This window comes from Ruditapes philippinarum, unplaced genomic scaffold (assembly GCF_026571515.1).
Source record: "Ruditapes philippinarum isolate M1 unplaced genomic scaffold, ASM2657151v2 ctg6543_1_1_1_1, whole genome shotgun sequence".
In the NCBI taxonomy this organism is placed as follows: domain Eukaryota; kingdom Metazoa; phylum Mollusca; class Bivalvia; order Venerida; family Veneridae; genus Ruditapes; species Ruditapes philippinarum.
Genome location: NW_026861258.1, coordinates 8,613 through 31,752, shown reverse-complemented (window position 1 = coordinate 31,752; position 23,140 = coordinate 8,613). Strand labels below are relative to the sequence as shown.

The window sequence follows — 23,140 nt, the reverse complement described above, 5'->3', positions numbered from 1 at the left end:
ATTTATCATTGCTTTAGCAATATATGCTGCATTTCTTTTATTAAGTGCACAATGATGTATACAGTAGAAAATATTGTTGTGCCTTCTACGAAGAATTTATTAATTACATTTTTTGTAGTCTGATGTAATTATTATGATATCATCAGACATGAGTTATGGATCGTTGCCACATTTTATTGTACATGTACTTTGTCAGTCTGGTAAGAATATAACTCGGAAATGAATGGCTTTTAGGAAAGGTTAAACTCACGAATAAGTTTCCCTCTATAATAAAACTCAGTCAAAGCGAGACAACTCTTCATTTGCAAATTGGACAGGGAAGCAAGAGTTGCGTGCAATTTGAGGTACAATGTGTTATAGATATGTTAAAATAAGGGACCCAGCCAGGTGACCTAGTAAACTAGCGATTCGTATTTTTTTGGAATAAGAAATAATATCTTTTAGCGGATAGTGTATCTTATATCAAACCACAACGAGCATAATAAATGAACACATTTTAATATATATTTATTTCATATTTTTTAAAACAATAGTTGCAAAGCTAAATAACAGTTTAACAGTTATTACAATACAAATGGAAGAGATACAAATAAATATCATACTTAGAAAAAACAAACAAAATAAAAAATATCATTAAAAATGAAAAAAGCTATCACTGGAATATCTGTAATAATAAAAGAGGTACCGCTATATCTCAAATAAATGTCACTACTAAATAACATCTAAGGTTAAATAACTATACACTGTTTACTACCTAGTAAAATACAGATTTTCACCAGTTAGATACAATATATATATCATACATAGTCTATTGACTCATATTCAGTGGCAAGAAATAAAGCTTTCTTTTAAGTTGAAAAATCTAGAATAGAATACACAAGATCTACATTTAATTTTTAAGTGCGATACTTTCTTATATTTCACAAGCGCTAGACGCTCGTAACACCACCGTGTGAAAAATTTCACTTCTTGATAGGATATCCTCTACATTCTACAAAAACATACAAAGAATTTATGTCTTCATATATTTAGATATAAAATAGTTTTTTTTAACTCTTTTTAAGCCTCATAAATGCTGTCATTTTGATTTTCCTTTTTCAAGAACTTTTTATTTTGGCGTCACAGTTTCCAAAAGTTACTTAATATACCCGAGCTAATATATATATTTGCTTCTTTCGCGTTTTGGTAATTAGTACACTTTTTATGATCTAGTATTTTGTATGGAAGTCAAAATACCATTTTGTTTACATTTTGATATCTTTATCGCTATTTTCCGGTGATATGCATCTTAAATGTTCTAAATCCGTTTTTCAAAATTATAAAACAAATCTCGCTCTTTCTACAGAGGGAAACGTATAAACTTATTTGTGAGGCTTAAAAGGTTTCATCACAAAAATAGATATGTTTTAAACTTTCATGAAACATATTTATTCTTAAGGGATCTAATACTTTGTAATATACTTGAGGGACCTAAAACTTTGCAATGTTCTCGAGGCATACATTGTAATGTACTTTAGAGATCTAAAACTTTGCAATGTACATGTACTTGAGGGATCTTAAAGTTTGTAATGTTCTTGAGGGATCTAAAACTTTGAAATGTTCTTGAGCGATCTTAAACTTTGCAATCTTGATGAATCTTAAGCTTTGCAATGTTCTTGAATGATCTAAAACCTTGTAATGTACTTGAGGGACCTAAAACTTTGCAATGTTCTTGAGGGATTCTAAACTTTTTAATGTTCTTGAGGGACATAAACCTTTGTTTTGTTCTTGAGGGCACTATAACTTTAAAATGGTTTCTTGAGATCTTAAACTTTCTTATGCTCCTGAGTAAAAAGGAACTTTCATATTCGCTTTATACCTTTTGTATAATACCCTTGTTTGTGTTTTAAGAAACAAAGGCAATGGGCAACAGGTGACCCCATCCGTATTGTATATTTTTCTATCCTCAAAACTGTTAAAGCCTCGGCAATATTATTCTAAGATTTTATCCGTTGGTTATCACTAACCAATGTTTTGAACAACCGGGTCCTGAACATCAATTATACCCCGCCTTTTCACTAATTTACTATCAACAGTTTGGATAAGTAAGAATATACAAAAAAATTACCATCAAGATCCCTTGTAACTTTAACTTTGAACTTTGTACAAATTCAAGACTTCATATCAATTCTACCAATTTCCAATGATATGTTACATGATAACATTTAGTATACGTTTTACTTTGACCTATGCTTGTAAACACAGTGTAGAAATCATCCAGTAAAAATGATGTAACCATATACCTAAGAAGCCCAACTCTAGACTGTAGTGATCTTTATCTTATTATACTGACCAGGTCTAAAATACAACCTTCAATGCTACGCAAAATAACGCTGTAAGTACCAGAATTGTGAAGATCACTTAATGAACTAATTCACTGGATTTCAATCATAACCATAGTCTATAGTTGACTTTATATATTGACAAACCGAGTGTATGTATGAAAAGGACGGACAGACGGACAACAAACCGAATGGTAATACAACCAACAATAAGTAAAAGTAAGTATCAAACATACTGAATTATCAAAGGGCACGACATATGTATGCAATCGAGTGTTTACATAATTTGATTTGATTTTTTTTAGATTACTTTACTTTTAAAATTGACAAGTAAACTATGGAAGATCTCCTTTTCTAGACTGAATGGTATTTCATGGTAAAGAGGGGGAGCTAGTTATCTGCGTTGCATTCAAGTCAATCTTTTTCTTATATAATTGTTTCAAAATGTTGTACAAAAATTAGCATTTTTAACAAGGGCGATAGTATTCACAAATGTTTAACATTATTCAATTAATTACATGCTAACCTCAACACTAATGTATTTGTAGTAGCTCACTATTTACTGACATTACACACAATTTTTAGCACGACGTTTTCACGGATGAAACATCTCTTGCACTCAGTCTTTAGACTTTAGCAGTCTTCACTGCGATATCCAATTCATTCTCGAAATCTGCATTCAAAACAAGTACAACCAACAGAATAAAGGCGCGTTTTTTTCTAAAATATAATATGGCACGTATGTGTATAACACAAATTCCTTTACACAATTATAATAATATTTTTTTTTTTGCTATTTTTGATTAACATATGGCATATATTTCCTAAGTTCTCATAAGAGCTTTTTCCGGCGTTGATTCGGCCGATGTATCATCTATATATTTGAGATTTATGTAACTTTTATAAATCGTCTTATCCTCACTCAGTACGCTGTCCTCGTCATAGACCGAGTTAGGGTGTAAGGCGGCTTTGGTTGGACTCGAGGTCACGGGTTCGATCACCTCTTCCTGTAGCACCAGAGAACCCTGGAATAAAATTTAAGCATTTACAACATATCGCACTATAGGAACAGAGAAATAGTACAGTAATATAATTGGAAATAAATATATCCAGCTAAGTTTTGAAGCAAAGTTCCGTTACCACAGGTTAAAAGAAACAAACGCAACCATCATCATCATCATCATCATCATCATCATCATCATCATCATCATCATCATCATCAACAACAACAACAACGTCGTCGTCGTCGTCGTCATCATCATCATCATCATCATCATCATCATCAGCAGCAGCAGCAGCAGCAGCAGCAGAAACAACAACAACAACATACGTGCGCAAGCTTGCACGCACACGCCCACACGCGCACACGCACACACATACAAATCAACAACATCCCTAGTGCTATACTCTTTAGGTTGAATCACTTTGTTTTCTGCCATGAGTAAAGTTGAAACACTTAAGAACTCAATCACAATAAAACAAGAATAGAATGTCAGTTAAATTCGAAACGCAATAACATCTCTATTTTTTCTGAATCAGGGGAGACAAGACGGCAGGCTTCATTTTTCTTTAAGACTTTCTAGTTAAAACATTCAGCGTAATAATGAAGAAATCTTTTCTATAAAAAAATTGTAACTCTTTTAATTTAGCAAAGAATGTTTCAATTGTTCCGTATTTCGCAACAAAACATGTATTAACCACAAAACCACTACAAGAAACAGTTGAAATCGTAAAAACTAACAGGTTTAGAAATATTTTAACGAACAAAGCAGCTGGCATTTAAACAACAACAAACAACGAAGCAAAACCAAATGCCAGAAACAGTGGGATAAACCGGTTCTTAATCTTTCGGTCTTGACTTGGCAAAAGTTTGAATTATATGTATCATTATCTCACTGCAAAATGGTCACGTGTGCAACACTTATTTAGTGCAAGTGTACCGGTGACGGTCATGGTAAGTCGATGTCAAAAGTACAGTCAAACCTGTACTTATTAAACACCACAATGGATTCTAGGCCATACCCGCCTTATCGTTTCCTCACCGGAGAAATTACGGTGAACAAATTTGATTGGTTTTGTCCAAAGGGAATATTTTCTTTTTTAAAGACTTTTTTTTACCTTCTGGCAACAAGTCATCTGGAACACAAGCGTCTATCTCTCCAAAACCTACACTCAGACTGTCGTCTGGCCTCATTTATATATATATTTAAATCATATAAATTATCAAATGTACAAAAATCAAGGAAAAAGCTTTAAAAAGTAGAAGGTCAAGCTTAATGCCCATTTCACGCAAACCTGCATACAGCGCACAAACATAGAAAAGAAGACTAAAGAAAATGGAGAAAAATCTTAGAGAATCATAAATTGTTTTTTTTCTTCTTCAGTGCACATTTTATGCTTACTTCTCTGAAACTTTCTAGCCATGTTCGCAGTATTATGTAGTAAAATAACTTCTGTAAAAACACCATCGTTTTGTATTCATTGGCTGTGATAAAAGTAAATCAGGAAGAAGAAATTATGTTAAATCTTTATTAGTTATTACTGGGAATCTAGATAGGTAAATCTGTTAATATCACAAAAAAAGCAGACACGTTTATTTCAGCAGACTCCTGACTGGATAAAATATGATGTAAAACCCAATACATTCATGGCGGAAATGTCCGTACATTATACAGATAAAAGAATATGATATACATTCTAATACATTCTCGTACATGTATACAGATAAAGGAACATGATGTACATTCTAATACATTCATGTACATGTATACAGATAAAACCAAGACAAACAGTTTACTGGAACAATTACTCCAAAATCAACACAATACAATCGGAAAATGGAAATTCCGTTAAAATCAACAACAGCAGACGAACTATAGATCTTTTTGAGCGGCAATATATTTTTTTTAATTGTTGTTTGACAACTTAATTTTAAATAATACTTACAGCATTTGCATTGTGTTCTCTTTTCTTCTTATAACATGAACTGCAATAATAACAAGAAAAGATTCATATCATAAGCAAACCTCACGAAAACAAAACATAAATAAATACAATATGAACGCTAAAGATGGTGTTATTTGAACCAGAATATCTTTTACGACAACCAGTACTTCAAAATATAAGAAACACTCAAATAAGTTGTATGGTAAAGAATGTTTTTTTATCGTTTATTTTGTTTTCTTTCACACAGGTTGGAGAAATCTATAATGAGCTTGCTAAAAAGAAGAAAGAATAATATTAGAATTATACCTCTGTTGAAAGAAGGAGCGTGAACTATTTTTTGACACTGCGTGTGAAGAACGGGAGAACAAGACTCTGATATGTTAAAGGATTTAAATTTGCTATAGAATATGCATATATTTGCAAAATAAATGGCAGAGACAAACTTTGAATAAAGGGGTCCGGTATCTTAGAGATTAAGATGAATTAATGAAGTTAAATCAGAGCTTGTGGATTTGAACAAACCTTCTGATACAAGACTCCAAGGTTATAAACATTTAAGTTCGATCTCGGAACTCCCAGTTCCACATTGGGATCAATCTCAGGAAAGTTGAGATTATAAAAATTTAACGTTTATATACATGACTCCGGTAATTTGTAAGCAAAAAAATGTTTAAGCACGAAATTTTAAATATTCATCATATTCATTTTTTTCCTAGAAGCAAATATAATTGAAAAGCACTCGAGAAAAAAACCCCAACAACTCCGAACTGAAGAGTTTCTATATTCATTCTAAAACGCTACTGTTATACAACAGATTGATATCGGCCCGTCATGCAGCTATCCACAAGAGCCTGATATTCTGGAATCTGTGTAGAAAATTGTTGGCAGAAACCTGTTTTATTTGCAAAGGTATACTAATTTCAGCTTTTTACTTGCAGCAGCCATTTGCAATCTCATTTGCAAAATATTTGAGTTATAAAACAGTTTTCGAACACAATAAATGCAGTGTAATTTGCAAGATAATTTGCATCAGACTATATATTTTATACAGGTAAATATAAGTTAATACCGTAGAAATCTACTTTGTTATTATACATAATTTAGATTATATGATTACAAATACAGGTGAATTGATGATTCAATATACTATAGAGAGATACGCAACGTGGTTCCTCGTAAAAGAATAACTCTACTCTGCCATATACTGTTTGTGATTCGGGTTTGAGATAGGCATTGAAATGTCATACCTCGACTTTTCAAATTTATCGATGACTAATTAAAGACCAAAAGAACACCTGCTTTATAATTATCATTATTGTACTGGCAATTTCCAATTTCCAGTAGGTAATGAGGAAGAGGTTTGAAGTATGCAACGTTAACCACAAAGCCCACCTTAACGTTTTAAGAGTGCTATAAAAATCTAATATAATCTAATTGTGTGCAAGTCAGAAGAAGCGTTGGTAGGGCACTTGTCCCCATATAATTCAGGGGCCGCGCAATCAATTGAGGTTGTCACAAATGTATTACGGACAAGTGAACAATTTAATTGATTGGAAAGAAGTGAAAAAACACCGATGGGCTAAAACTACCTTAAGACTGGTCGTTTTCTTTAAAACCTACGTATAATTCAATTTATAACCTTTAATATTCACCATAGTAAAAATGTTAAAAACGTTATGTTTGAGATTCAATTTAGTTCCGTTAAACATTAACGTCTTATTTTAATGACAGGGTAAACATGTTTCCGAGAATTAACTCGGGAACAGTAATTATGTACTTGAAAAATATCCATAAATCTTCTTCAGAGTCGAATAAAAACTGATAAAAACAGACACGGTGCTCGGCAACCGCATGTTTGTCTAAAATTTAAACAAGTGTCATTTGTACAATATTACGCACTGATTGCATTTTGCCAATTGCAGTCAAAACATCAAAATACAGTCTATATAATAAAGGTTTAATTGAGTGCTATGCAAGTATAGTTGTAGAAAGTGAACGATAGTGAAACATTCTACCGATGGCAGGAGAGTAAGTTGTGCTTTGCAAGTATTGTTTCGCTATGCAAGTATAGTTGTACTTTGCAAGCATAGTTGTGCCTTGCAAGTATAGTTGTGCTATTCAAGTATAGTTGTGCTATATAAGACAAATAAACGACTTTGTTGTATAATCACTTTAGTTCGAAAAAGATATAACTGTGCTTATAAATATGATAGCAGTTGAATAAAATTATAGTGAGACGAACAATTAAAAAAATCGCATTAGAATCATTTCAAGATGGATCAATTCGATCGACTGTTAAGTAATTTGCTAAATTATATTATACAGAACAAAAACATATAAATGTTGTCATAAGACATTGGTTCGAATAAAGAGGCAGTGGTAACTGTAGGCGTTTATATGCTGAACCAATACCCTAGGTATAGTTTCCTTGCCTTGAGGTTATACCCGTCTCAAACCTCACGATTTTCATTGGTCAGTGAACATTTTGTAGATACTTCCGACCAATCAAATACCTGAGATCTGAATTTGAGCTACGAGAATTTCTTTATTACCTCGGAATCCCATCTGTATCCTCAGTATAGAAATTATACCCTCGTTACGAACACCTTTACCCTCAGTGTAGAGCCAGTCAAGATTATATGCCGGGTATGCTCATTTGACCCTTAAACTTATTCACTTTAAGTGTCTAATATTTAGCTAGATCTTAAAGTACATCTACGATATTTTTTTCTCAGTCAGTACACTCTGGGATAAAAGAATTGCAAAATAGATTTGACAATGCTTTACACATGTTAATTCTTGAGGCAAGTACATGGAGCTTATCTGATTATAAATATAAATAAATAGATAGATAAATAAATAAATAAATAAATAAATAAATAAATAAATAAATAAATAAATTGTGATTTATTATGAGTTCGTAAATAGATATATTCCAAGAGAATATCTTGAATCATCATACATTATATTAAATAATTTTGGCACTATGCTGCTTACAAACTTGACCTTGACCTAGTGCAGGCTGTCTTAAATTCACTTTATTATTATTCTGGCAACTGAATAATACCAACAATATTTTGTTAATCCAAAAAAGATTTTCAAATAAAAATTAAAATAAAATAAAATAATAACTATCAAACTTACAATACACATAACATCACGATTTCGAAGGCAATCAAAAAAGCGCCAATGATTGGATAGATATATGAAACAGTGTCAAGCTCTCCGTCCACACTAGATGGCGTTTCACTTCCGTCATCCATTGGTGAAACACTCTCAGATGACCCGGATGTTGTGTCTGACGATGTCGTTATAGATGTCGTAATAGATGTGCTTTGAGAAGATACCGCGGATGTGATTGAGCTTGTTGTTAAATTCGATGTTGACAATGTGGTCGATACGGTAATTGTTGTCACAGTCACTGACTCCGCATCATCGTCTGATTTATTTATAAAATCATTATTGCGAAGAACATTTAACACTGCTTCACACTTACAAACATCCATCAAACACAAACTCCATTGGGAATTATTATAGAGTCCTGGAAATTGATGCAAACACTTGTTAATAATTAATGCACGTTCCTCACATGTTGATCTAGGATCGCCTATTTTATGATTACATACAAAATGGAGACTATCCACCGGAGGGCATGGCACGGATAGTATTGTAAAAAATGTATCCAACGTTTTCACATTATCACTTTCATTTCCAGCACTGAAAATATAACAAAAATAAGACATGTTAGTAAAACCGATATCTCCTGTACTTTATGAAAGTAATTAACGTTACGCTAAAGATTTATTGGTCATGCCTTGTCGACTTATATAGATATTCTGTTTAGATGCTATTTCTTAATACGTATGCAAACTGATCTGTAACAAAACAAGTTATGTCATTCACGAAGCATTCAATTTCATCTTTACAATCAATTTCAAATTACTTCATAAAATACCGTATGAAACCGCGATATAGTTAAAGGGTATTGGAAAATTATATCATTTTACTTAAAATTTATGATCAAGAAAAAAATCAATATGGAAATAAACAAAAAGTATTGACCCCAAAGTTATTCAAGAAAGAGTAATGGTTCTTAAACAATGCACTTCTCTTCAATGAGATCTATCTATTCATGAGGTTTCAAGTTATGACCTATTTTACCTTAAGTTAGAAAATTGAGTAATTTTGCTTATGAGAATTGAACCTTTCTTTACTGAGATATAACTATATGTGAAGTTTCAAATTGATACAACTTAAACGTTTTGAGTTATACTCCCGAATAAGAGCAATAACTTAATTATGCAAAAGAGAGTTATGGTCCTTGGGAACTGCGCTTCTGCTCAATGAGATTTATCTATCTATGGATGTTTACATTGATACCTCCAATACTTTTTATGCGCTATGCTCCGGAGGAAAGGGAAACAACTCCAGATTATGAAAAATATAGTTCGGTATCTTGAGACGCACAGTACTTCTTTTAAATGATATTCAAGTTGACACCTCTAATAGTATTTTTAGTTATGCCTCAGACAAACAAAAACCTGATTGTCAGACGGACAATGGTTCTACAACCGAGGTTTTTCTTCGCCAGCAAATCACCATTGGCCCTTTGCAGTAATAGAGTCCAACTTATAGCAACAACAATAGTAATAATAAAAAATATTCGCATTATTATTTTATTATTATTATTTTACACAGTGATAATAATAATAATAATAATAATAATAATAATAATAATAATAATAATAATAATAATAGAAATGATAATAATGATAATAACAATAATAATAATAATAATAATAATAATAATAATAATAATAATAATAATAATAATAATAATGATAATAATAATGATAATGATGATGATGATGATGATGATGATGATAATAATAATAATAATAATAATAATAATAATAATAATAATAATAATAATAATAATAATAATTAATTAAACAATAAAAATTTCGATTTAACATTGCTTTTTAACCACAAGTTACAACAAGAAAAAATGAAAATAAGACAATCTTAAGATTTTGTGTCTATTGAAACATTTATTTGCTTAAAGTCTTCAACGTTGTTAGATATATCTTAACATTTATAAGAAATAAGAAGAAGAAAAAACGCATACATTTCAGATATAAATACGATAAATGAAAAAAGGAAGCAATGTCATTTAAAAATAACCACAGACACTTGTAACAGAGTTGATAAAATCAAAACATAGATTTCAAAGGGATAAACATGAAAGATAAAAATCATATTAAAGTGGATTGGTCTATAAAGAACACACTTTTTATACGTTTTTCTTATGTTGATAAAACACACAGAATTGTTTCATTCGAATATGCTTTAAAAGTTGAAGTAAGACTATGTAGACTTAAATTAAAGCAGTATGCCTTCAGATTCATGCTAAACTTCTTTAAAATTTTGAAAGTGTATTTAGAAGTATAATATTGTGAAGTAAACAAAGAAATTAATTTACAAATTGCAACAGGCAATTCACGTAAATTACCACAAGAGAGGCCAAAATATGCAAAAATAGCCGTTACTACTTTAGTCACGCAGTAGAATTATTATGATAAATACTTTAAAACCAGTCATTGATCGCACATAAGGTAGAAAGAATCGTGAATGTTTTTACTTTTCTCAAAAATAAGAACATATATCCCAAGTTTGGTTTTCTTGAAATATTTTGGCTAATCTGGTGGCACGCAGCTTTAAAGCTGCTAAGTTGCTGTTATCACATGTGGTGTTGAATCACATTCTTCCCTATGTGCACTCTCATTATAATCATGTGTTATTTAAGGCAATGGTTCAATCTAAAATTGTATTTAATTATTTATATGAACTGCAAATAACTTTAATTATCTGAGACCTACTTTGACATGAACTTTTGTTGTTGGAAATACCGCTGTTAACAGAGAAATTACACATGCAACCAAACTACCTATTTAAGTATAAGGAAAATAGAATGTTGGCGAAGAGCCATTAAAACTGACTTCAGTAATTGTTTGAAAAAATTGAAATTATTTTTATCGTATTTTATAACAATGTGATGCTCTTTTCTTTTATAATGAGCACAAAAGCATTCTTTGGTGCAGTCATCGATGATGATGATGATGATCCTCATCATCATCATCTTCATCAAAATCAGCATCACTACTATAAATTAACAAAACTGAAACTATCATCTTATAACAATTTATAACACGAGTCACCACCAAGTAACACAAAGGAAGAGCCTTTCTAAAACTCGTTAATCGTTTAAGACTATTCAGGAAAAAAATCATTTCGTTAATGGTCAACAAAAGGAGGACGAACAAAAATAGTATTGATGTGTCCGTGTGAGAAATGCGATACAACTAACTAAAATGTAGAGATCAAACCAAAGGAAAGAAGTGTATTAATCCGAGAGACAAATGCCTTTTACTCGATGGAGAAAATATGCAAGTGTTCTCCGTGCTTATAGTAAACTTCCAGGACTTTAGCACGAACTGCCAAGTGGGTTATCAAATATTCATTATCTTTCATTCTGTCTGTAATGGGAGATAAAATCTTAAACGTCGATCACACACGCTTTAAATATAAGTGACACAATCCATAATGCTTTCATTCGGAATTGGAAGAATGGAAGAATGAAGGGTAAACGTAGTCAAATGGTAACATTGTCTCCCTCTTAAAGGCACATTATGCCTCGGAAATAAATAATAATTTACTTTTAAAAAAAAAAGGATTTTATTATGTTTAGATAATGGTTTTAGAGAATGTTAAATGTTATTGCCTGAAGAAACTAGCGATAATTGTGAAATAATTTGTCATATAAGTAGCAAAAATGTAAATTAAGTAGTATTTTGACTTCCATACAAAATACTTATTCACTGTAAGTGTACTTATTACTAACAAGAGCTGTCGGTAGGACAGCAACGCTCGACTATTCTTAGTGCTTGATAGTAAAAAAAATGCTTGATACAGTTACCTCCTCCTGTTTACAGGTTGGGGTCATGATGGTGAACAAGTGTGCAAAGTTTCAAAGCCATATGTCAATGGACTTTGAAAATATTTGAACTATTACAAAAACTTTAACGTAAATTCTAAGTAAAAAAGGGGCATGATTTTGTCAAAATGCTTGATAGAGTTAACTCCTTCTGTCTACAGGTTGGGGTCATGATGATGAACAAGTGTGCAAAGTTTCAAAGCCATATGTCAATGGACTTTGAAAATATTTGAACTATTACAAAAACTTTAACGTAAATTCTAAGTCGAAAAAGGGGCATGATTTTGTCAAAATGCTTGATAGAGTTACCTCCTCCTGTCTACAGATTGGGGTCATGATGGTGAACAAGTGTGCAAAGTTTCAAAGCCATATGTCAATGGACTTTGAAAATATTTGAACTATTACAAAAACTTTAACGTAAATTCTAAGTCGAAAAAGGGGCATAATTCTGTCAAAATGCTTGATAGAGTTACCTCCTCCTGTCTACAGGTTGGGGTCATGATGGTGAACAAGTGTGCAAAGTTTCAAAGCCATATGTCAATGGACTTTGAAAATATTTGAACTATTACAAAAACTTTAACATAAGTGGTTACGCCGACGCAGACGCCGACACTGACGCCGACGCTCGGGTGACTACAATAGCTCTACTTATTCTTATCGAATAGTCGAGCTAAAAAGCAACAGATGAAAAAGATGGTTCAGGTAATTGGCAAATAAGTAAACATGTCGCCAGTAGTAAAGTATTGGAAGCGGACAGGGGTTCAACATTCATCATACTCGAGCTATAATAAGTATGTTTAAAACTTATAACGCAACAGATACATACGAATTCATTTACTGAAACAATATGAGCCGCGTCACGACAAAACAACATAATGGGTTTGCGACCAGCATGGATCCAGAAAAGCCTGCGCATCCGCCCAGTCTGATCAGGATCCATGCTGTTCGCTTACAAACCCTATAACAAGTAGAGAGACTGATAGCAAACAGAATGGATGCTGATCAGACTGCGCGGATGCGCAGGCTGGTCTGGATCCATGCTGATCGCAAACCCATTATGTTGGTTTTGTCTTGCGTGGCTCATATTATTGTAAAACTGTATTACCAGATGGCTTCAAAACAGTGTTCGTGATTTGTTACTTTATCTTACTAACTGTTGAGCCTATCATAAATATTTCCACTGAAACAATGTAAATGTATTCTCCAGAGAAGTATATAATCAATGTTTCAATCAGCATACCCACAAATAAACAGTGTATGGTTCATACCTGAAGAACATATTGATTTATAACTATTCGTTATGTACAATGAAACTTGTGTGAAATATCACTTCTGAATAAAACACAACGTAATTTTAATGACACCTTAAATTTATTTGATGAATACCTTAATATTAGATTGTACTACATTATACGTTCACACATCTGAACATATCAAATCAAGGTCAATCAGGATTTTTTAAAAAAAAATGAAGAAAAAAATCCCTCCAAAAAGTAAACAACACCTGCTTTAGCAAACCATTAAATATATTAACATGAAACATCTCTGAATACAGTTTACCTAGCATTACATTACTGAAAGGCAAAGAAAGAAGGCCGCCCATAAAACACAGCACCGCTTGGCCCAAAAGTCGGTGGGGTACAATATTTCAGATGTACCATACGTTTACCAATATAAGCAAATAAAAGGAGAATATGTTCAGTGGACGAGGAGATAAGGTTTGACAAACATCTTACCAATCGTCGCTGTGGTTTGAATTCCGCCAGTTAATTTTGATTCTTTCATTAGATAGCTAACGAAATGTCAGTGGCCCTACTCAGGTACCCAGTTGTGCATTAAATAATACATAGAGAGGTATCTGAAGTCTAACTACACTAGTTAAAGTCGCCAAATGACCTCAAAGTCGCCAAATGACCTTAAAGGTGTCATATGGCATTAAAGGCGTCATATGACCTCTAAAGAGTCGTTGTGACTTTAATCAGCTATTAATATAAAGATTGTTAAACGGTTACAGGAATCAAACTTTAGATCTGACACAACCTGACAAAAACAATCTTGAAAATGATTTATTATCGCAAAAATCTAGCTCTGAAATGAACATTAAGTACCAAAACCATAGAATAAACAAAAAAGCAAAAACCAACAACAGCATCAAAGTGATGATTCACTAGAAATAAAAACAGCATAATGGGACAAACAACAATAACTTACACCATCAAAGAATGCTGTATTATACGAAATGTAAAATAACCTAAACTTAATATTTTGCATCTGGAGGGTTTACCTTCTTTAAGTTTGTTGCATTACAGTATTCCAAGCATAAAATATTTTTTCTTAAACTTACATTATCCTAGAATGTAGAGGAATGATGTATCAACTGTATATTAAATGGATTTTGCCCAGTTTTCAGAGGTGACCTATCGGTAAAATAGTAAAATATTGTCAAGTAATGAATAACTATGAATAAACAATGAGGCTGTATTGTGGCGGAAAGACAATTACTCCAATGACAAAGACACATTTATAGCTTCATGTGAGGTTTAATACACCTACAACTTAATGTGATGTTTAACATACAGCAACTTAATGTGATGTTTAATTAAATCATAGTTCCTTGTTAAAGTTGAAATAACCAAAACATTAAATTTTGAAAGTAAAGGTTCATGCCAATTTATGTTTTCAACAACAATGCACCTGTACAATTATGTAAATAAACCAAACTAAAATCCGACTTAAGTTATTCAAAACAACACTGTGCTATGAATGATATTTACTGTTGGTGAAAATCGTATTCATTATGTTACACAACTCATCCAAGTTTTATGTTGCCAAGAAATGATTATTATTGAAAACGCACTTTTCCTATTGAATGGTATTTTAAAGTTTCGTTGAATACCTTTGCAATGATACTTCAACTATCTCCAGTGTGCTTCATATGAGCTTAAAACGATTCTACAAACATACATAACAGGTACGTAGCTGTCTGTTAACAAAGGGGTTGAATCATAATAGAAATTTTCTAAAAATAAAAATCATTTACTGTTTCTTTTTAGAACAACGTGTGTTTGTTATTAGATTGTTTTCATAGGTTCTGTTTCGTATTTCGGTATGATACTCAACGAACAATTAACCGAGATTTCATGGATTTAAATCATTTTCACAAGCTGAAAGTTTTAAATATTTTTAAACAAAATGCGTTTCACTTAGCTACGAAGCTAGAGCTATGCAGCTAGTTTACGGAAGAATTCAGTGGTACACATCAGATGACAGCTTGTGCCTGAAATAATGCACGAGTACTCCTGAACCAGTTAAGCTGGTCGGTGTGACTTAAAAAGCAATAAAAGAAAACAAGCATAAAATGACCCAGAAACATATGTTGCACTCTTGGACACGTAGTCCGTTGGTATAGTGCCCGCGTTATTTTATTGCATTGGAAGGTTTTTTTTCTAACTATAAAAACAATATATATCTCTATACTCTATGGTCCAATTGGATTTGAATTTTCAAATTCAAATAGTATTTTCTAACGGTGACACCACATCCATTCATTCTTTCAATTTTGCAAAATATATAATTTCAATTGCACTATTGAGATTTATTTAGCTACGCACCTTTTTCTTATTTGCTGGTTAATAACTAACAGTTGCACTATCTGTAAATTATCAGTGGATAGAATTTATCGGTCATATCTTTATGCCCAAAACATAATGTTATTATAAGATCGATCTAAAAGGCCCTGGCATATCTACAAACATTGAACCCACCTGCACAAATTACACGTATCCCCCATACCTCCATTTATATTGATTAACAATCTCGTAAAGTCGTATATTCACAGTGTCAGATTTATATTTTATATGAGCAATAAAATGTTAATATTTCCCTGAATGTTTATGTTTATTCAACTGTGACTGTTATATATAGGATTTTATTGCCAACATTTTATTTAAAAAATGAGCCAACTCAGGAAGATAAATACCTGGTTTTTAGACTGTTGACTGTTCAGACACATTGACTTGAAATATTTCACAAAAATCTTTTTTTACTTTTCCGTAAATAATTTGGGGTTTAATATTGTAATATTTTTAGTGTCAACTACTAAAAAACATTCTCATCTATAAATCATGAGCAAAATGCCATGCAAGTAAGAATTTTGTAATTAGAATTCAAAATTAGTGGTTATGCAAATCATATTCACTAACCTAAAATATTTCTTCACATACAATCAAAATACAATGTAACATGTTTTTCCTCTAAATACAATAGAATTGAACAGTTATTTCTCTAAATGCAATAAAATTAACCAGTTACTCCTCTAAATACAATCAAACGGACATGGTACACTTCTAAATACAATAAAATTAACCAGTTACTCCTCCAAATAAAATCAAACCGACATAGTACACTTCTAAATGCAATAAAATTAACCAGTTACTCCTCTAAATACAATCAAACTGACATGGTACACTTCTAAATACAATAAAATTAACCAGTTACTCCTCCAAATAAAATTAAACCGACATAGTACACTTCTAAATGCAATAAAATTAACCAGTTACTCCTCTAAATACAATCAAACTGACATGGTACACTTCTAAATACAATAAAATTAACCAGTTACTCCTCCAAATAAAATCAAACCAACATATATAGTACACTTCTAAATACAATAAAATTAACCAGTCACTCGTCTAAATTCAATGGAATTAACAAGTTTCTCCATTAAATACATTTACACTGACATTGTACTCTTCTTAATACAATGTTTTGGTAAAGAAAGAAGTTAATTTTGTGGCAACTTTCCTAAACATCCTTTCTCTGGAAAATCTTTTAGATTGGACCAAAATCTTGTCCCGAAAGCTGATATAATGACGTTCATCTATACTTCACAAAGTAATAACGCATTAGACGACGAGATTATGTTCAGTTGTTTTGGATCTGACACAATCTGCCAAAACACTTTTTAAAGTGATTTATTATTGCAAAAAAGCAAGCAATGATATATAGATTAAACACCAGTACAATAAATTGCGAAATACACAAAAGTAACAATAATGGTAATAGCCAACAACATCAAAGTGTGTTTGTTACATCAGAAAGAATAAGCAGTAAAAAGGGGGACAAGAAAGACTTATAACATCACCAAAGAATGCTTTATTATACAAGATGTAAAATAACATGTGTATACAGCTCCTCATCAAGACAGATGAACGGTGTATTTATAGCAATGCATTAATTGAATTCTTAATAAACGATTGTAGCAGATACAAAAGGTACCCCAGTGGTCCAGAAATATAACGTACGTGTATGTCAAGAAAAACGAAACTATTTGTAAAAATAGGCTAACTTTTCAACAACTTGTTGCTTTATTGTGCAAATACAATGATTATACATGTATATACTTTATAACATACGAGGAATAATTTGAATTAAACTGTAAGGCTGCATTTTTAATTGATTTGTTGTCACATATTTTTCAAATAAGGTATGAGAACCGACACCACACATCGGTTAACCATTCAATTTTGCAGCAACAACTGAAAGCATAGCTCCAAACAAATTTAACAAATGAAGGCATAGCTACACGTGAACATAAACACATTAGCAAATCAAGTCATTGATGCAAACAAAAAGATAAAGACATTGCAATACTTTGAGTTATATACTTAGAGGAATAAAGATGAACAGAAAATAACGTACTTACAATGAAGATTAAATGGATACAATATAATGTACTTACAATGAAGATTAAATGGATACAATATAATGTACTTACAATGAAGATTAAATGGATACAATTTAATGTACTTACAATGAAGATTAAATGGATACAATATAATGTACTTACAATGAAGATCAAAATACACTACCAACATGATGGAAGATTCGTGTAACGTAGAGGTAATTCACAACGTTAACGTCCAAATACAATTTTCATAGATCACCATTATCCTTTTTATTAAAGAAAAGATCCACGATCCCTTATCAATAAATATAATCTTACATACATCATAAACTGGGCAAAATAGATATCTAACTTAAAGTCACTTTCTCTTCCTTTTGAGTCCATATTCATTCAAGCACAAAACATATAAATTGCCATAACTTTATCTTCAAATACGAACACTTTATCTTCAAATACGAACACAAGTTAGTACACAACTTAAAAATATAACTTGAAACACAAAACAAGCACCGTTTACTATTGCTTCTGCAAAAACAACAAATTATATTCATTAAACACAAAGTTTATATTGAAAATGCTCGTTTCTTATTCAACGGTCTTTTCTGTTCTGTTTAAAAATGTTTGTTTCATATACATGTTTATATAAGCTCGAAACTATTTTACATATCTACTACGGTTCAGCAATAGGAACACGTAGCTTGTACATTGTCAATAAATGCTTTGCAAAAATAATTAGATAAAAATAGAAATGACATTTTTTACTCTTAGTACGTAAATTTAGGCAAAACATGTGTTTAAGACTCTCTAAGTTCATTACTGCAATGTATTCAAATACGCCCCTTTTCAAATTGTAATGTTAACACTAAAGAATTAATCTGCGGATGTATTTCATGTCATAATCAATTCAAAAAGGCCATGGCAGATCTGAAAAACATTGAACCCACCTGCACAAATTACGCGTATCCCCCCTACCTCCATTTATATCTATTTATAATCTCGTGAAGTCGTTCATTCACTGTGTTGAATTTATATTTTATAGGAACGATAAAATATTTATATCTTCCCTGAACGTTTATTACACTTAATAATGTGTCTATGTTCTTTCAACTGTGAAATAACTGATCTCAGCATTTTGTTGTTTTAAATGAGCCACATAAAGATGAATCATAATCATGTTTGCCGACTTTCATCGTAAATTAAAAACTGAAATAATTTGATGTCTGTCCTCATAAATAATTTGGGTTTTAATATTAAGTTGTACAGCTTCGTAGTATTATTATTACCTAGCTATAAATATGTTTCATATATCTTAATAATGATGTCCAAATATAACATATATTGTTACTGGTAAGTCTAATTTTCAATTTGTACGCACTTTTTTGGTGTTGTAAAAGCAGAATTTAGCGTTTATAAAATCAGCAGACGACAATTATATTTATATCATTGTATAATACTGTATCGTAAGGCAATTTCGTTCAAATTAAATATTTATTCTCAAGAATAATTCAACATGTATGAAAAAAAGATTTACCATTTTAATATCTTTTGTACTGGGTGTGATCAAAATAAACAACGTTATTGTTATGCAACAATAAGAAACAATGAAGATAGTTAAGAAAATATTAGAAATACTGGCTGCTGTCATAGGGAAATCTTTCTCGTAAATCTACACACGTTCATCATTTGTGTCTCATGTTTTATGGGATTTTAAAATATTTGGAATATCTCTAATAATACGAAATGTTCTAAGAGCCAAAAAATTTCATATGTCGAGAAGCACACCGCTGTTAAATTACTGTTTGATTTAATAAGGAAATAAAAAGTGCAAATTCAATATAGTTATATCACTATAGGCAACTGCAAAAATGAATATGTAGTTGAATTCAATGCTTTGAAGTTTACCCATTTCAGAAATGTGTATACGGTAACAAAATAACTAAACTGTAGTGCTGCGATTTTAATTAAATGTTGTTATATTTTTAAAATAAAAGGCGCACACTGACACCACAAATTGGCAAGCCAATCAATCTCGCCGCAGACGATCAGCACGAGGCTGTTAAATTCCTTTTAAATTAATGTGAAACTAAAGCAATCATGAAAATTCCATTTCATCATGTTCAGCGTATCATTTTGTAACATTTTGGTTATGCTTATTTTTGTCAAGCCATTATTGTATTTTTATCACTATCCTGTCACAATCAACATATATCATTTTCCAAACAATATAAAAGTACTTTATGTGTCTCAACAGAACAATTTTCGACGTTCATACCCGAGCTAGTCTAATATCAATTGAATTCCACAACGATGTTAGAAACAAATCATTTTATCTATATCAATATAGCGTGCTAAATCATTGTCCTCGGTGTTCGAATATACACTTATTCAGGAAACCATAGTAATTAATGTAGCAACAGAAATAATAGTTCAATCACAGAAACAGTCAATAAATACAATTACAAAACAATCGTAATTCCTTGTCAAGGTAAAACGTTTAAAGGTTCATATTATGACAATTATTTATTAATACAAAGGTATGTACATAATCAGCAGTGTGTTACATAATACATTAATTTTATTAACAGCAGCTATTGCTCCATGTAAAATTCAAGAGAGCAAGAGCAGAAATCAAAGACCCGTGTGAAATTAGATACATTATCCGGAGAATCTCAGCTAACTCTAAATGAAGTCATAAACTCCAGTAATAAAGACATAACTCCATAAATCAAAGCTACAAACCGTTTTGATGATACCTGACATATTTTGCAAATCATTTCGTTAAAAAAACAGATTTCATCTTAAACCTGGTACCATATAATATATTGAAAAGTGGAATCCCTAAAGAACGCCCAAAAAGGCAAAATTGAAAATGTTGCAGACTCGGTTTGATCAGGTCTGTTTATGGTCGGCAGAGGTTATTGCAATAGTTACAAAGTGGATTAAATAAACACGCTAAGTGATGAAAGAAGTTAAGGAATACCATTTTGGTGGATACTAGTCTCAAGTTGACCATTATTATAATTATATTATTTCCTTACGGTATTATCACTATCGTGTTTGCTTTTTTCCATATAATGCTTATGTATACTGTTAAATATTCTAGTAAAAGCCTTTAAAATTCAGTTTTTATAAAGCAATTTTATTTAATCATCCGATCCTTATGTTTTTAAGAACTTTCCTAGGCCCAAAAATAAATTCTCCTTAACCTTTTTGGTGTTGCTCATGCTATTTCTGTATTATAAAAATTTTACTACTAGTATTATTTAATTAATCTTTAGCTTCATGTGTAGTTGAATACATCAAGAACTGAACCATACCTTCATTACATTAAAATTTAAACCATATCTTCATGTTATGTTTAACACACAGACAAAGAAATTATAGCGACCTGTCAAGTTTAATAGCTCATCTATTGAAGTCATATCTCCACATAAACTTAAAAAAACATTTAATACCAAATGAACAACATTGTTTTCCACAAAAAATGATATTACAAACACTTGATTCATACCATATAATATGAGTTAAAGATAAACACAAGGAATTATACTTACTGTGAAGAAATATTCACTAACAGATAATGGGAGCTTTATGTAAGATCATAAAAGATAACACCATCGATGTCGATATTTATCACTCTATAAATCATGCATACATTATTAACTTAACAACATATATATGTCTAAGTTTAGGTCATTTTCTACTTCTTGTTTCTCAATAGTCATTCAAGCATAACAGATATAAATTGTTATAACACGAATACACGTTTATAAACCAATCAAAGATATAACTTGAAATAAGCAAAACATCACTCGTGCTATGAATGTTATTAATTGTGACTACATACACAACAAATTATATCCATTAATCATAATGTTCACATAATGCAATCAAGGTCCATAGTTGCCAAGAAATGATTATTATTGAAAACACACGTTTGAACAAATCACGAACAATGTTTTCATTACCTAAGCAATTTTACCAGTTAGTTGAAGGTAGAAATCATAATAAGCATTTTAACAAAATACTTTTAGCCTGGCGAAGGAATACAGATGACCTTAATCATGCTGATAAACATTTATAACATATGAAGAAAATTAAGTGCTGTTACATTGCTGCTATTATCCCTAAAACTCGATATTATGATCCTCGCAATCACCCCTTTGTCCATAATTTAAAAGGAAAATTGCAAAATTTCAGCAAAGAGAAGACACACGTTTCATCTTCAATATCAATCATGCTTACTCCATTAACTTTGCAAATTACATATCTCATTTGAAGTCAACGTTTACTTCTCATGTCTTAATATTCATTAAAGCACAACAGCAATGCACCTGCAATTATGCAAATAAACCAAATTAAATTCCTACTTAGATTATTCGAAACAACACTGCGATACGAATGATATTTACTGTTGGTGAAAATCGTATTCATTATTTAACATAATTCATCCAAGTTTTATGTTGCCAAGAAATGATTATTATTGAAAACGCACGTTTCTTATTGAATGGTATTTTCAAGCTCTGATGAATACCTTTGTAATGATACTTCAACTATCTCCCGTGTGCTTCATATTAGCTTAAAATGTTTCTACATATATATTACAGGTACGTACCTGTCTGTTGTCAAATGATGAAATCAAAATAGAAATTTTCTAAAAATAAAAAGCATTTACTGTTTCTTTTAAGAACAACATGTGTTTGTTATTAGTTTCTTTTCAGAGGTTTCGTTTCGTATGGTATTTCGGTATAATACTCAAAGAACAATTAACCGAGTTTTTAGGCATTTAAATCATTTTATAAGCATTTTAAGCTGAAAGTTTTTTTCATTAGCTACGACATGTACGAAGAGACATTACGTCAAATGTTCTTCATTTGTGATGAAGCTAAGCAACTATTTTACGGAAAGTCAGTGGTACTACTCGAAGCCGAGTCGTGCCTGAAATAATGCACTAGAGGGCACCTAAAGTCCCCCTCAACCAGTTAAACTGGTCGATGTGACCCTTGAAACATATTTCGCTCTGTGGATAAGAACACATGGACATGTAGTCCTTTGGTATAGTGCACGCATCATTTGTATTGCGCCGGAAGGATGTTTTCTAATTATTAAAAAAATCCAACTAATACAATTATCTTTATGGTTTCAATTGGATTTGAATATTTCATATTCATGTAATATTTCTTTCTTAAGGTG

General features: G+C 31.3%; 1 protein-coding gene across 1 annotated transcript; it reads right to left on the bottom strand.

Annotated features, from left to right (window-relative positions):
- Positions 1-482: 482 nt before the first annotated feature.
- On the bottom strand, positions 483-21,630 carry LOC132715062 (uncharacterized). Its single transcript, XM_060698036.1, has 4 exons — positions 21,502-21,630; positions 8,412-8,984; positions 5,268-5,307; positions 483-3,346 (listed from the first exon to the last, which is right to left on the bottom strand). The coding sequence occupies exons 2-4, from the start codon at positions 8,771-8,773 to the stop codon at positions 3,146-3,148; spliced, it is 603 nt and encodes a 200-aa protein (XP_060554019.1). The 5' UTR covers positions 8,774-8,984; positions 21,502-21,630; the 3' UTR covers positions 483-3,145.
- Between the last annotated feature and the right edge of the window lie 1,510 nt (positions 21,631-23,140).

What these genes read in the sequence shown, in the direction of transcription:
- LOC132715062 (XM_060698036.1), bottom strand. Translation starts at nt 8,773, where the DNA reads ATGGATGTTTGTAAGTGTGAAGCAGTGTTAAATGTTCTTCGCAATAAT. An exon ending in ATCGTGATGTTATGTGTATT is followed by an intron (nt 5,308 to 8,411) that starts GTAAGTTTGATA and finishes TTATTATTGCAG; the next exon opens with TTCATGTTATAAGAAGAAAA. An exon ending in GAGAACACAATGCAAATGCT is followed by an intron (nt 3,347 to 5,267) that starts GTAAGTATTATT and finishes ATTTTATTCCAG; the next exon opens with GGTTCTCTGGTGCTACAGGA.